Raw genomic sequence first — 14,854 nt, 5'->3', positions numbered from 1 at the left:
AGCAACATGGATGATCCTAGAGATTATCATACTAAGTGAAGTAAGCCAGATAAAGGCAAATATCATATGATATCACTTATCTGTGGAATCTAAAAAATAATACAAATGAACTTATTTACAGAACAGAAACAGACACACAGACATAGAAAACAAAATTTATGGTTAGCAAAGGGGAAAGGGGGGGAGGGATAAATTAGGGGTTTGGGATTAGCAGATACACACGACTATATATAAAATCGATAATCAACAAGGTCCTACTGTATAACACAGGGAACTATATTCAATATCCTGTAATAAACTATAATGGAAAAGAATATGAAAAAGAATATATATATATATGCATAACTGAGTTACCTTTCTGTACACCTGAAACTAACACAACGTTGTAAATCAACTCTACTTCAATCTTTTAAAAAAGCATTTAAAAAAAAAAAAAAAAAAGCATTTGAGTCAGTTTTGTGCTGTGTTTCAACTGTTCTGGTAAGTACGAAACACATCTGCATGTGTGAACCACAATGTACATGTGCACATACTCGCTACAAAGCACAGATTGTGGTGATTTCGCAATGAGTTAAATGCTCTTATATTTTTCCTTAAAACTAGCATTGCACGATCTAAAAATGAACAGCAAAATTGACGCTAATCATTTAAAATGCTAATGCTTATTTTTCTTAACTTAGAATGATATTAAATTGCAAATAAAAAATACCATAACCTTTCCAAAGAGAACACATGGAAGAAAGGAGATAGCGTTATATTTTGTGTCTTTCGTGGCACTTTTTTTTTCTTGCTTTTTGAATAAAGGGCACTGTATTTTCATTTGTCACTGGGTCCTGCTAATAATATAGCCAGCGGCATCTTTCCCTCTCTCCAGCTTCTCCCCAAAGTTCCACCCAGGACCTTCTGCAGAAAATCTTATGCAATCCCCCCATTCTTCCTCACCAGCAACGATCTAGCGATTTACTTTTATGTATTTCCCATTGCATCTTCACTCTTAGAGTTAATATTGAACATGTCATCTCCCCTAATAGCCTGTCTTTCTTCTGAAGGGCAGGGACGAACTGCGCATTCTTATTTGCCTGGCCATGGACCAGAATCACTGGGGCCCTCATGGCCAAAATAAATTCCAGGAATTAACGATGAACAGAGAGAATCAGGAGCTCCAGGACTGGGTCATTTGGTCGCACAGCTAGCCTGAGAAGTAGTTGAGTGAATGAGAGAATACCAATGGCTCTGGTCCCTAGAATGGCACGTCTTCCGGTTCCGGTTCCAATACTCCCTGGTAAAATCTGGTCCATCCTTAATGGACTTTAAGGGCAACCTTGTTGAGTGAAATCTCCCCAATTTTCTCCTCCCCTCACACCACATCTCTAAATTCCCTGACCTCAAGTTCCTTACCATATATTAATTATCTTCAACACTAACAAAATTTTAATTGAATTGTAGTTCTCTGATTGGACTCCGCTAGCACTGAGGGCACAGCAGAGGGAGACTAGGGTGAAACCACTGAGGCCTTTGCCTTGAGTGCAAAATGTAAGAGAACATCAAAAAACCCAGTAATCGAGAAATGATATTTTAGTGCCATATTTTAAACATCAAAATGAATGCAACAATTAACCATGATGCACAATGTATCAAAATTTTCGATCAAGAGAGGCTTGGACCCTGTGTTTGCACCACCAGTCTCATTGGCTTCAGTGTAATCCCAGCCTTGTTGGATCTTATGTTTTATTTATCTTCTTACCCCAGCAGTTGATGAATACATGAATATATGAATGAATCGCTTCCTTGAACCAAGTCACCAGCTTGAAATTTGTAGACCCTGGTAATGAGGATGGCTATGGTGAAAGGTGAGCATGGGTCATGAAAACAGCTTTGGTGTGCCCTCTCAGATGGGAACACGGGACCATGTGCTCTAAAATTTGAATATTATTTTCTGCCTTCAATCAGGTCCCCATAAAAATTCTCCTCCAATGTACCCCTTTGTGTAAAATTAGAAAAATAAATGCCATGTTCTGTGAGTAACCCTTCCTCACCATGATGCAGCCTGAAAGACTGCCCTCAGTGGGCCGATTCAAATGGAATCGTGCTGTTTCAATAACGTTGCCTTAAAATTGTTCTCCCTTATTGTTATATAACATTGCTTCATGAATTGCTTGAATAATGCCACGTTTATTTCACTTTCATTTGCTCTTTGTTTCAGAAGTTTCCAGGCCAAATGAGATCAGAAAAACAAAGCCATTTGAACAAAGGGAAGCAACAGGTTTTGTTATTTTTCATTCTCTGTGTGATGTTTCCTACTTAATAAGGAATTTAGCTCCAAGTTATACTCAGGAAGAGAATGCAAACTATTATATATAGGATGGATAAACAAGGTCCTACTGTACAGCAAAGGGAACTATATTCAGTATCCCGGGATAAACCATAATGGAAAAGAATATAAAAAAGAGTGTGGATATGCGTAAAACTGAGTCACTTTGCTGTACGGCAGAAATTAAACACAACATTGTAAGTCAACTATAATAAAATTAAAAAAAAAAACAAAAAAAGCCCCAGCGGATTAGGGCCTATCATTCACCTTTGTGAAGGAGGAGTGACATCACGCCCCCCGCCCCTCCCCTCCTTGCAAAGTTGTTCCAGCGCCTCCATGGCCCCTGCGAAGACCGGCTGTCAACTGCGGTGGCCTGTCAGGGCAGGCTTCTCCGCCAGTGGCCAGCTTTTCACCCACAGTTAGCCACCAGGGGGCCGCCTGTTTGGATCAAATGGTGCAGACTCCACAGCTTTCCTCCAAACCAACCAAAACATCCCGGGCAGCTTTGGAGCAAAGCCCAGGAACTCAGCTGCAAAAGGAGAACAACTTCTCTCCAGCTACAAAACCTGCAAGTCCTAGGCTGCAGCCTTGTTAAAAGAGTGAAGAATACAGCACGGATTTCTTGCCAAGGACCCAGCGGAAATAGGGTCCGTGGAGTCTGAAGGGAGAGGTCCCTCCCTCTCGCCAGGGAGCCTTGGGGGTCTGCGACTCCCTCTCTCTCGACCCGCGCGCTGAAACTCTGCACCCAGGAGCAGCAGCAGCTTCTGAATTCTTGACCGTTGTGGTAGTTCACGCTGTCAGTAGGCTTCTCATCCGTTTCCCTGGGACGCTCACAGGAATTGGGAATAAAACACACGTCACCGGCTGGAAATCTAGAAAACTCTCCCAATAAATCATCGTTCAGACCGTTGAGGCTAAAAAAGCCTCTGTCGAAGCGGTTCGTTATACTAATACTTGTGTATATTGAATACTGAAGTCGGAATTATTTTGATATTATCTATAAGAAAATCACTGGGCTCTGCCGTCAGAATAGGTTTATTGCAACCCTAGCCTCGGACCGATGACGTTTTACTCTTCTCGGGTGCTCAGGATTTTCACAAGCATGCTTCTAGACCAGGACGCGGCAACCTGCTTGCTTTTCTCCTAGCCTGAACCCTTGGCGTTCAGGGCTGGGGGTGGGGGGGGATTTTAGAAGCTCATATTTGACCGGGGCAGGACTTTCCAAGAGTATAAATTATTTTTGTCTTCCGGGTTTTATTTGTCCATGTCCAGGGCAAAGACAAATGAACAGGGCGGCCCTTCTGGAACCTGCGGAGGGTCCCCACCCTGCGCCCGTCTCCCAGGATGTGCCGGGTGGTGTGGAGGGGGTGTTTCCTTCAGGCGCAAGCCGGGTATTTTTTGCAAACTTTATTCCCGGGGGTAGCGATGATGGGGAACGCCAGACGCCCGGCGGGAGCGAGGCCCCGGGAGGAGCCAGATCGCCGTGTCGGCCCGACACGCGCCACAAGTGGTTCGCAGAAGGAGGGAGGAGCGCGGCGGCCCGGGCCAAGAGGAGCCCGTGCTTCTGGAAGTCACCCCTCCCCGGCCCCGTGTCCCTCGTCCCCCCGTCCCTTCCTCTTTGCCGACGAGAGGAATGACGCCCAAGCCCGAACCGCCGTGCGCACGCAACCTGGTGGGTGGACGCGCGCCACCAACACCGCCGCGACATCGCCACCCGGGGAGGACTCCCAGGGTGGAGGGCACGGCCGGGACGGGGACGAGGGGGAGCCCGCACCTGGGGCGGCAGGTGCGGAGGCGGCGAGCCGGGCGGCGCGTGAGGGGCGCGCTGGGCAGGGGGCGCGGGCCGGGGAGCGGCGGACGCGTCCGAGCGCCGGGCCGGGGCCGGGCGGGGGTGTCAGGGGCCGGCGGGCGGCCGGGGCGGCCGGGGCGGCGGGGGCGACGGCGGCGGGGCGCGCGGCCGGGAGGCCATTTCCTCGCGGCGCCCCTGGGGGAGCCCGAATGGCCTGCTCCCGGCCGCCACCGCCGCCGCGCGAGTCGGACCGCCGGGCGGGCCGGATGCGAAACCAGGTCACCGGTTGGCAGACGCGGCGCGGAGGGGCGCCGGGGCCGGAGGAGGGCAGCGGCCGGGAGCCGGCCGGGCGCGCGGGCCCGAGAGGCGGGGACTCGGCGGCCGGGCCGCGCTCGCTTCCTGCGCCTATAAAAGTGGAGCGGCCCGGGCTGGCGGCGCGGCCCCGGCTGCGGCCGCCCCTCTGCGCCCGGGGAGTTGACATTCTGCAGGACTCGCGCGACGTCCCGTCGCCGGCGCTCCCCGGGACCCCGCCGCCGGGAGGAGGGGGCGGAGGAGGGTGGAGACTGCGGGGCTTGGCCAAGGAAGGCGCACATCCTCAGGCGGGCGGCCGTGACGCGGCGGGGATTAACTTTGCATGAATAATGTGAGTGCGCCGGGGAAGGAGACCTTCTGCTCCCGGGCTCGGGCAGCGCCCGCAGGCGGCCTTCCCCGGGCAGGGGCGCCCGACCCGGCCGGCTGGAGGACACCGGTAATTTGGCCGGAGGACGGCGCGGAGGCGGGGGTGCGGGGGAGGGGGCGACGGTCCCCGCCGTCCGGGGGGTGGGCGGGAGGGCGACGCGGGGTGTCGCGGGAACCCACGGGGTGCGAGCGGCGACGCCGGGCGCGCGCGCGCGCGCGCGCGGGCGGGCGGGCGTGGGTGGGGTGTCAGCCGCCCTGGTACCCGCCTCCGGGGGTTCGCGCCCCGCCTGGGGGGAGGAGGTGCCCTCTCCGCCCGGGCACCGCTCGGGGAGCCGCGGCGTGGGCAGCGACGGAGCGGGGCGGCTGGGGCGGCGGTGTTCCTCAAACCCCGAGCCCGGCTGTTGACAGCCTCCTTGTGACATGGAGTTTGGCATCCTCAGCGCCGAGCCGAGTGGAAGTTTCCATGATGAGGAAGTTCTGTGACACGAGGGTTCGGAAAAGGTTGGCAGACACCGGGGCTGGTGGCGGGGCGGGGGTGTGTGTGTGGAGGCGGTTTAAAGGGACTGTGGGTTCCCCATTTCTCCTGTCCCGGAACTCCGGGCTTTGAGAGGGGACCGATCCTGCGGGTGGCGTGCGCTGGTGCCCGTGCCTGGCGACTTGGCTTCTCCCCACCTCCCCGGGGAATGGGGGGCGACGTCGCTGGCCTCCCGGTTGGCGCTTCTTGCTTCGCTTCTCTTGACGCAGCATCTTCCCCTGGGCCCCCTCGAGTCGGTTCCGGTCCCCGAGTTGTGCCAGCTGCACGGTCGTCACCCCACCCCGGGCACCCCTCGGAGAAGGACTCATTGGGGGAGTTTTTACTCCAGGTGGATTTGGTCCTTCTCGGCTGCAGTTGTCATTTGTATTTGCCGGCGACCATTGTAGGCTCATTATTAGTGCTAATTCTTAAGCCTTCTGATTTGTTTTAATGGGGGCGGGGTGAGTGTTTTGTTTACGGAAGGCTCAGTGTATAATTTTTCCCCTAATGGGAAATTTTAAAGGAAGGGTCTAGAAGCATAACAGTTCGTGAAGTGAGTGAAAGAAAGAGACAAGAGTTTACCTGGGCAGAAAAGCGCAGACTCGACATCGGCCCCGCTTCGCACACGTTGAGAATTTGTGAAGATTCAAACACTAAGCCTCATCAGTAAATAAATGAAACAGAGTCTTCCCCTTAGCATGTTATTGGTCTTAGGTGCCAGTGAGAGTCAGTTTTAAAGACCCGTTTTGAAGTTCAAAAAATTAAGCGTTCCTTGGACAGCGTATTAATACCAGAGCAGCTTCTGATAGTTGATACATGTATTGGGTGATGCAGACCTGCTGGACAATAGCTTTACATTATTCGGCCTTCTTTAGTTTCGTATGCGTATTTACATTTCAGTAATATATAGCATGCCCTGCATTGCAAGGTAATACAAATTGCGTTTTAGTCAAAATATTCCATGATTCATTCTGAATATTCACGGTAAGGAATCTGCTCCCTAATTTATTTCTGCTTACCTCTTTTATTATGAAACAAGTCAGGGACTAGGAAACATGAAAGAAAAAGGTGTTTTGATGAAAGTTATTTTGAGCAGTGGACGTTTTCAGGAGTTTTCATGCCAGTTGGCTAAGCATTTTAATTGACTCCAACAGAAATTCAATACTAAGCGATTTATTTGGGCTGGGATATGGGATATGGGAAGGTACTGGTGAACAACCACTTATTATTTGTGCATGTTGAAAAGATACTATCAGAATCTTATCTTTAATGAATTTCAAAGTTTTATTATGTATTGGAAGTGCTAGTAAATATGACTTGCTTCTCTTTTCCAACAAGTGAAATAAATGATACTGAATTTAGCCCTAGACTTTTTTTTTTTAATGAAGGAATTCCTGTTGGCATTACAATGCAAAGGCATAATTTTATTGACATTGGAACATTATTTTATAAAGTAACTGACCTTTAAAAGAGGAATAAACCTTCCATTTTCCCCCTTTTAGATTCTTTGTAGTAAATCCTACCACAGAGATGAATTAAGGCAACTCCCTTTTCATTTAGCATCTTTGGGGAAAGGAGATTTGTTAAAATTTCCTTAAGAGTAGAGAAAGTTGTGGATCCTTTTCCTTTCCTGGGCTTTTTGCAGTTGTTTGAAGCACAGGGTGTGTGAAGCCACAAATGGGATTGCACATTTCTTGTTTTAGTAAGCGCATCTTTTTGATGGAAATCAGAGTAAAGGTGATTGGTTTCTTCAGCTCCTTTTTGTCATTTTATTGTAAGATGATGTGTTACTTCTTTAAAAAGCCCTCCCCTGACCATTGGAGAAGAAGCAGCCTCCCATTCCTTCTCAAAGCCATGACATTGTTTTTTGCTTCCTTTATTTATTTACTTTTTTCCTTCCTTGGTCTTATTTTCCATCTGAATTGTTCATTTCAGTTGCTGCTTGTTGAGTACCTGTCTAGACTCTAGAGTCCTTGAGAAAAAGAATCTTGACTGTCTCGTTCACTTGTGATTCTCTGGCATCTTGAACAGTGCTTGGCACACAGTAGGTGCTGAATAAATCTTTGTTGAATAAATAAATGGTTGTGCCCAAACACTGTGTTCCAAAAAATACCTGACTAAGCATCTAAGTGGGTACCAATTGGATACGCCAAGATCTGTGCCTGTGTACGTGTGTGTGCCATGTATACATGGTTCGATTTTTATCTGTCTCTCTCTCTTTTTTTTTTTTGGATACGAAAGCTAGCCCTGCTCTGTGTAGTGACAATGCAGAGAGTTCTTTCTGTGAGTTCTTCCTGGGAGCGTTTGCCTTGAGTACATGGAACTCCTCAGCAGCAGTTTGTCTTACATGGTACCTTGATTCCCTGAAGACACTGACCTTCAGCTCCCTGGGTTTCAGCAGAATCTTTTTGAGTTCCAGAGGCATTGTCAGTGCGGAGAGTGAAATTCCAGGGGACAGACATCACTGGGTGATAGCGATGCCTTCTCACTCAGCAGGTTCTGGCGGTGCCTTTGGCCTTGGCAGCCCTAAGGGGACCAAGGGCATGTGGTGGTATAGCTGGTCTACAAAAGTAGATGTTGGGGAAGGGGTGAACGAGGCTGTCAGGAGCCAGCACAAGATAGAAATATCCCTTGGTGGTAGATTAGGAGGCAACCTAGTGGTTACCCTATGGGTAAGTTACGTCAGTCAACCTCTCCCCTTTTCCCTTTTCTGCACTTCATGAACAGATTCTGAACCTGATGATTGTGGGAAATATCACACTATCTGAGTTTCCAGGTGACCGAGGTATGACACACAAGGGGTCATCTTCAAATTAGCTATTCATGGAAACTCTTGTGACAACTGAAACTAAAAGGAAATTACAATTGATGGTTCTAGTCATTTGTTTTTGTTTGTAGAGTATTGACTTCCAGAAATGTGTCTCAGTAAATGCATAGTAAAAATCCCGCAAAGTGACGAGACCGGTAAAAATGGTAAAGGAAGAGAGATCAAAATCTTGTAGAGCAGTACAGATAATCAAACTGAAATCATAAGTGCTTATTGCTTTTCAGTATTTAATTTAGCTCTGAGCTTCTCAGTAGCCAAGTTAACAGAAGAAAACGGGGAGTGGGAGCATTGATGTGGCAGGTATGCACCGAAGTTGTAAGGATAAATCAGATAACATTTGTAGAGTGCTTACCATGGTACATGGCAACTAGTGTATACTCCTGTGACATGTCATATCGTATAATGGCCAATACTTGAACTTCATTTCTACAGAAAATGAAGTAAAATTCTTTATATGGTCAAGTCTTTTACCAACCCTTGAGGGAAAAAAATGTAGAAGGCGTAATAATGGAAAGTCACCCAGTGGGACTTTACCTTTGGGGGTCTGAGATCCCATGGCCCCGCAGAGGAGATTCGGGACACTGTCCCCTGTGCAGAAATAGAGCTCAGAAAACCTAGAGGAATGAATGGTTAGCATGTTCTTTAGGCTGACTTCCTCAAATATCCAGTATCTCTGCCAAGCTTTTAAACTGGAGCAGTCTGGGGGACGGAACAGCCAGGTACTTGAAAATGACCCTATGGCCATAAACCTCTCTCAGCAGGTGGCCTCCATGCTTTGTGCTTTAGTCTGTACAGTTTTCACCCTGCAGGGCAGTGTGTTTGTTTTTGTTTCATTTCTGTCTTCCCCTCTGAACTGTGGTGATGGGCTATGGGTTTACTCCTCCTTGACTCGTAGGACCTAGCAAAGGCTTTGACACATGGGCACAAGGAGAAGCTCGTTGGAAGAATGAATGAGAGGGGGAGAAGGGGAGACGCTTCTCTCTCTTTTCTGATAGTGTATCAAGTGTCATCTTCTGAATTAGTTTTGCCCAATGTGAATGGTTGCTGCCTGGATTACATTGTATGTCCATATCACAGCAGAGTAGTTTGCTAGAAGGGCTTGTTCTAGTGTCTGAGCTGGTTGAGCAATAGATGGCAGGTGAACTCCTTGCTTTATTTAAAGTCATTTTCATTACTTGATTGGATCCCTCATTCAGTCCACAAAAATTTGTGTACCTCGTGTGTGTCTGGGCCTGTTTTTGCAGCTCAGTGTGTAGCCTAGTGAGCTATGAGACAATATGCATATGTTAATGCAAAGGGATTCTGAAGTGGTCTCCACTGTGATGGAATGGATATGCCTATCGGGGTCCCTCATATGGCCCCCTAGGTGAAATAAAGTTCTTTTACTCTGAGGATGTGATGGTTTTGTGGGTTTTGTCGCCCATGTGTATTAGCGTAAATTGCGGCTCGATTCACCCGGGACTGTCTTGGGATTCACGCGGTGTGGGGTTGAATACGTGTAGGCTGGTGAGTCTTCTGATTAAGGATGTTCACTCTCCACCTTAAGTTCCCAAAGTGTTAGTCAATTACAGCATTTAAGCAAGTGGGGGAGGGGAGACTATCCCGATCACTGAGTCACAGATAACATATTTCTATATCCTCCTCTCGGGACTCTGGCCAACTGACAGTGAGAATCGTGATCTACATTTAATGCTAATGTTGCCTGCCTGTACTGTCCTAATTTCCAGGGACTTTGGATCTTTATGTACTGGCAGCTCTTCCTGTGCAGTACTATTTTTACTGAGTAAGAAACTGAGCTCTGCTGTGAACTTAAGTATCTTTTTCCAAATGGCAAGTCAGGAGAGCCTGGAATTTGGACCCAGGAACCTTGACTCTGTCCCAGGAAGCATACTGTAGCCTTTTCATCATGATAGACACTCTAACATATACACTTACATATACATATACATATGTATACGTGTATACAACACATACAATAATGTGTATATTATGATATGCAATGTGTATATAACAGTATAGTAATACATATAATAACATATGCATACATGTGTGTGCCTGTGTGTGTGTGTGTGTGTGTGTGTGTGTGCTGAGAGTGGACTGTGGATGGGGCACATATAACAATTAGGAAAGGACTGATCTGAACTAATTACTCATTCAACTTGCTCGTTCTAAAAAAAGAGATTTTAAGGGTCATGGCTTCTCTTCTGGGATCAAGAACGTAGGGGTTTATTCAAAAAGTCATGAGTGATAAGCTGATGAAAGCAAAAGCTTGGACAAAGGAATGTTAATTGACAGCAGGTATGTCTTCTTCATCTGGGAAGTACACTTGTGCGATTCCTCTGGAGACCCAGGAGTGTTCAGGATGAGGAGAGGGGAGAAGACAGTCCTGGTTTTGGTGGCAGACTGTATGAGTGTGGCATCCAGGGCCCATTGAGTATTCTGACTCTTGTGACTTGTGTTGTTCCGTGGTTCTCAAGATGGTTCAGATATACTTTCCCCTCTTTTGTTTCTCTTAAGGCTCTGTTTTCCCAGATTTCAGCCATGGTTGTACAGAACAGGTGCTCAGAGAATCATGATTGATATTAGCAATCATGACATGCCTGGGTTCGGGTTAGCTTTTTCGTGTTGCTCTTCCATATGCAGCAATGTCTCACCACTTGCATGTCCATACATGCAGAGTCTGCCTCTGTGACAAGTGCGTGTCATGTTCTCACATACAGTGAAAAAGGCACTGTTCGTCTCTGGCGTCAGCTGTGGTTCCCATGGCAAGAAATGCCACAGTCATGCTGATGTCCCCAGCTACACATCCTGTCATCGCTTTTAGGCCTTCTCCCTACTCCTAAATGTTTCGGCAGATCCTCATCAGATTTAACTTTTTATTTGTTACTCTATGGGAAATCCCAAGTTTAACAACTTAACGCAAGCATTCCCAGAGCCTACTTTTATGCTTGTGTGCATGTGAATCTCCAAGAGGGAGAGCAGGTACCAAAACTTATTGGGTCAGCATATTCTTTGTGTGTGTGTGTGTGTGTGTGCGTGTGTGCGCGTGTGTGCGTAAAACCACAGACGGCTAAAGTTCAGCGCAGAAGGTTGTGAGGAATAGTTCATAGTGCTGCACTTAAAAAAATTAGTACAATTTGTTTTAACTTCTACTACATTTTATAATGATTGATCACTCAAAGGAGCCAGCCCCACAGCTGAACCTTTGTGCTCTTCTGTAGAAAATCTATCAGTTTGTATTCAACACTGATTAATGCCGCCATTGTTGAAGTGTTTGTGATTATGTAAAAATCAGGCTAAATTGCTGTTAGTTTAAAAATATTATAATCATAAAATATATCTTTCCTTGACTTCATTTCTGGTATTTAGATATATTAATTTACATAAGACAGAGAATGGTTTATTTCTGCCATATATGTTTTTGTTTACTTTTTTGAATTTCACCTAAGCTTCATTGTAATTTCTACCCCAAGCATCTGGAAATCTAGAATAATGTATTTATATCGGAATTGTAGTTACAACAGGGGGAAGCATGAGGTTGTATATTCTTGTATTATTTGTCTTTTATATAAAAAAAAGGAACCAGGGGAACCTTATACAGGAAATATTTTTTAAAACAATTTAAGTTATGGCCTATGTGGATGATGAACATATCAATATATCCTGCAGTGTAGTAGTTGTAAGGGACTCGAAAAAATATAATGCTAGGCATTTGGCTTATTAATTTGATCTCACACTATAGATTCGTAAATGTGAGGTATTGCTAAGGTGAAGGCATCCTCTGTAATGTACTCTGCATGCATTCATTTACTGTTAATTAAGAATGTGTGTTCAGATTTATCTTTATTGAAGTTGTCACAAGAACCAAGGCGTAAAATAAGGAAACTTGTTTCTTTTCTCCTGGAATCTGTCCATCCCTCCACCCATTCAACCATCCATCCCTCCACCCATTCATCCATCCATTCCTGCATCCATCCACCCATTCATCCATCCCTCCACCCATCCATCCATCATATATGCAATGGGTACCAGGCTCTATAGTAGGTTCCAAGACACCATGGTGAACATTTAAAAATCCTTGCTGTAAAGATACTCAGAATCTCCTGGGTCAATCTACAGGAGTTAAGTTAGTGTAGACCAGTGTTTTTCAACCTCTGAACTATTGACATTTGGGGCCGAATAATTCTTTCCTTTGAGGAGCTGCCCTAATTACTATAGGATGTTTAGCAGTATCACTGACCTCTACCCACTAGATCCCAGTAGCTCCCCCGACACGCCAGTTGCAGCAAGGAAAAATGTCTCCAGATATTGCCAGATGTCTCGTGGGCAGGAAAATCACCCCCACTGACAACCACTGGTGTCGAGTTAAGAACCAGAGCTGCAGAGTGGGGATGTGTGGATTCATGTCTTGGCTTCCCCTGGCTTCATTACACCTGCTCGGTTTCCTCATCTGTAACATGTGAAGATTAAATGAAATAGTGTAGCACTTGACCTGCAATTCAGTGTTCCTAAATATTAGCTATTCCTAGTGGTGGTAGAATTAAGGCTTCAACAGTTACAATCAACTACAGTATTGATAAGTTCTGTGATGGAGTAAGTACAATGTACAGTGGGGACCCGTAGTCCGGAGTGGAGAGAGTTCTAGGGAGTAAGAACACCATATACAAGTGCATGAAATGGGATAAAAGTATGAAGCATTTGGGAAATTGCAAGGAGCTTAGTCTGACGTGCACAGGGCAATAAATGAAGCTGTAGGAGCAGGTAGAAGCCACATGATGAAGACTTTCCAGACCAAATAAGGAAGATGGACTTTATCTTGACAGCATGGAGAGACTAAGGAATGGTCAGCACATCAGATTTTTATTTTAGAAGGGCTCTTTGGGATAGGTCTTGAGTGGGACAGAGACTGGAAATGGTGAGCCCAGTTAGAAGTTCTAGAATAATACACTGAGAGAGGATGGCTGCTAGAACAGAGGCAGTTATATGTTGCTGTGAAGTCTTTGGGAACAGATTTCCTTTTCTCCAAGATGTGGCAAATTTTTAACATTTAATTCCAATAAGGCATATTTTTAGCAAGCTGGCTCTACATTTGGGGGAATTTCAAGTTTAATTTGAAAGCAGATTACATGATAGGTTCTCTTTAAAGTGTTTTCAAATGAAGCTTAATTTAAAAACTATCTCACAGCCTATTTGTCGCTGTTATTACTCAAGGATTTCTCTGCTCTTAAGTGCTGATTTTTCTAACTGATAGGGATTTTATTTCTTTAATGATCGAAATTAGAGATGGGTGGAGAGTATGAATTCATGAATGAATGAATGATAGTGACCTTATGGAAATACCACCTAATTTAGAATAAAAATATTTTGGACAAGTCTCTTCACTTATCTGAGCTTTCATTTCCTTAGTCATGAAATGGTAAGAGTAGATAAATTAGGTAATTTCAAAGTTATCCTTAGTCCGGGCATTATCAGGATTAACTTCTTCATATTGCAAATTTTAGTTTTTAAAAATATTGCAAAATATTTTACAAAAGTAGACTTGGAGTCAAAGACAGCCCTACCTGGGATAATATAAAGTCAAACAATGATTTCTTTTCCTTTTACATGCCCTTAGCATGATAACTTCTTATCATTGTTTGGTCTTATTTCTTAGTAATCCCAAACAGATTTTCTACAAATATTTTCTATAATAGCCCATATAATAAATATTTTCAGCTTTTCAGGACTACTCAGCTCTGCCCTGTAATGCAAAACCAGCCATAGATAACATGTAAGTAGTCATGGCTCTGTACCAATAAAACTTTATTTACAAAAACAGAAGGTGGGTTGTATTTTGCTAACACCTACTAGCCGAGCAGGAGTCCAATAGAAATATAATGTGAGCCACATAGGTAGTTTAAAATTTTCTAGTAGCCATGTTACAAATGAGTAAAAAGCAACCAGTGAGTTTGATCTCAATAGTATATTTTATTTCATCCAAAAATTATTAACATATAATCAATACGAAATACCAATGAGATATTTTGCTTTTTGTATTAAACCTTTAATATCTGGTGTATATTTTACATTTGTAGCACATCTCAGTCTTGACCTAGCCGCATTTCAAGTGCTCAATGGCCATTAGTGGCTGGTAGCTGCTAGAACTGGGCAGGACAACTTTAGCCTTAAAAACCTATGGTTCTATCAAATTCCATGCAAAAAATAAATTGTATGCATTATTTCAAGTGATTGAGACACTTAGTTTTTCTTGCCACGTATATTGGTTAGGAAAACACTATCTACACTTTGAAATAAAATTAAAAATGCATGGGGGCGAAAGAAAGTAGAAGTTTATCTTTCACCCACGTGAAGTTGAAAATTGCTGTTCCTGATGAGCTTGGGGACTCTGCTCTATGGCGATTCTGAGGAGTCCTGATTCCTTTGGTCTTGGGCTCTTCCATCTCCAGCTCAAGGCTTCCAAGGCCATGTCTTCACTGCATCAGACCCCTGAGAAGGCAACAGAGTGCAGAAACACACCAGCCTCCTAACTGCCTCCGCTTGGAAGTGACCCAGAATCATTTTGCTCTGATTCCACTGGTGAGAACAATCCCGTGCCCACCTCCCGCCGAAGGAAGCAGGATGGGAGATACAGCCCCTGTCTCACAGCTGCTTTCCTGCAATGGCTCTGTGCTGTAGAAGGGGAAGGGGAGCCGGAATATTTGGTGGCCAGTGAACTGTCTTTGCCACCCTGTGTCA

At 45.4% G+C, this 14,854-nt stretch overlaps 2 protein-coding genes across 13 annotated transcripts in view; both read left to right on the top strand.

The window, feature by feature from the left end:
• Positions 1-1,083: 1,083 nt before the first annotated feature.
• THRB (thyroid hormone receptor beta) overlaps positions 1,084-14,854 on the top strand; it is a 384,719-nt gene continuing 370,948 nt past the window's right edge. For 2 of the 9 annotated variants that reach the window (XM_082392786.1, XM_082392780.1), the window contains exons 1-2: positions 1,084-3,983; positions 5,219-5,279. The gene's annotated coding sequence lies outside the window, so the exon portion shown is untranslated. Of the gene's footprint in view, positions 3,984-4,072; positions 4,098-4,719; positions 4,849-5,218; positions 5,280-14,854 lie in introns of those variants that run through there. The other 7 variants (XM_082392783.1, XM_082392785.1, XM_082392781.1 and 4 more) reach the window with 6 other exon arrangements.
• LOC309629102 (uncharacterized protein) overlaps positions 4,110-14,854 on the top strand; it is a 37,961-nt gene continuing 27,216 nt past the window's right edge. For 3 of the 4 annotated variants that reach the window (XM_082392838.1, XM_082392837.1, XM_082392839.1), the window contains exon 1: positions 4,110-4,743. In XM_082392838.1, the coding sequence (XP_082248964.1) occupies positions 4,310-4,738 (429 nt within the window). In that variant the 5' untranslated portion in view covers positions 4,110-4,309 and the 3' untranslated portion in view covers positions 4,739-4,743. Of the gene's footprint in view, positions 4,744-14,565; positions 14,662-14,854 lie in introns of those variants that run through there. The other variant, XM_082392836.1, reaches the window with a different exon arrangement.

This window comes from Balaenoptera borealis, assembly GCF_965194805.1.
Source record: "Balaenoptera borealis genome assembly, chromosome: 5".
NCBI classification, from domain to species: Eukaryota; Metazoa; Chordata; class Mammalia; order Artiodactyla; family Balaenopteridae; genus Balaenoptera; species Balaenoptera borealis.
The sequence above is the reverse complement of the archived record's forward strand: the minus strand, read 5'-3'. Positions and strand labels throughout refer to the sequence as shown.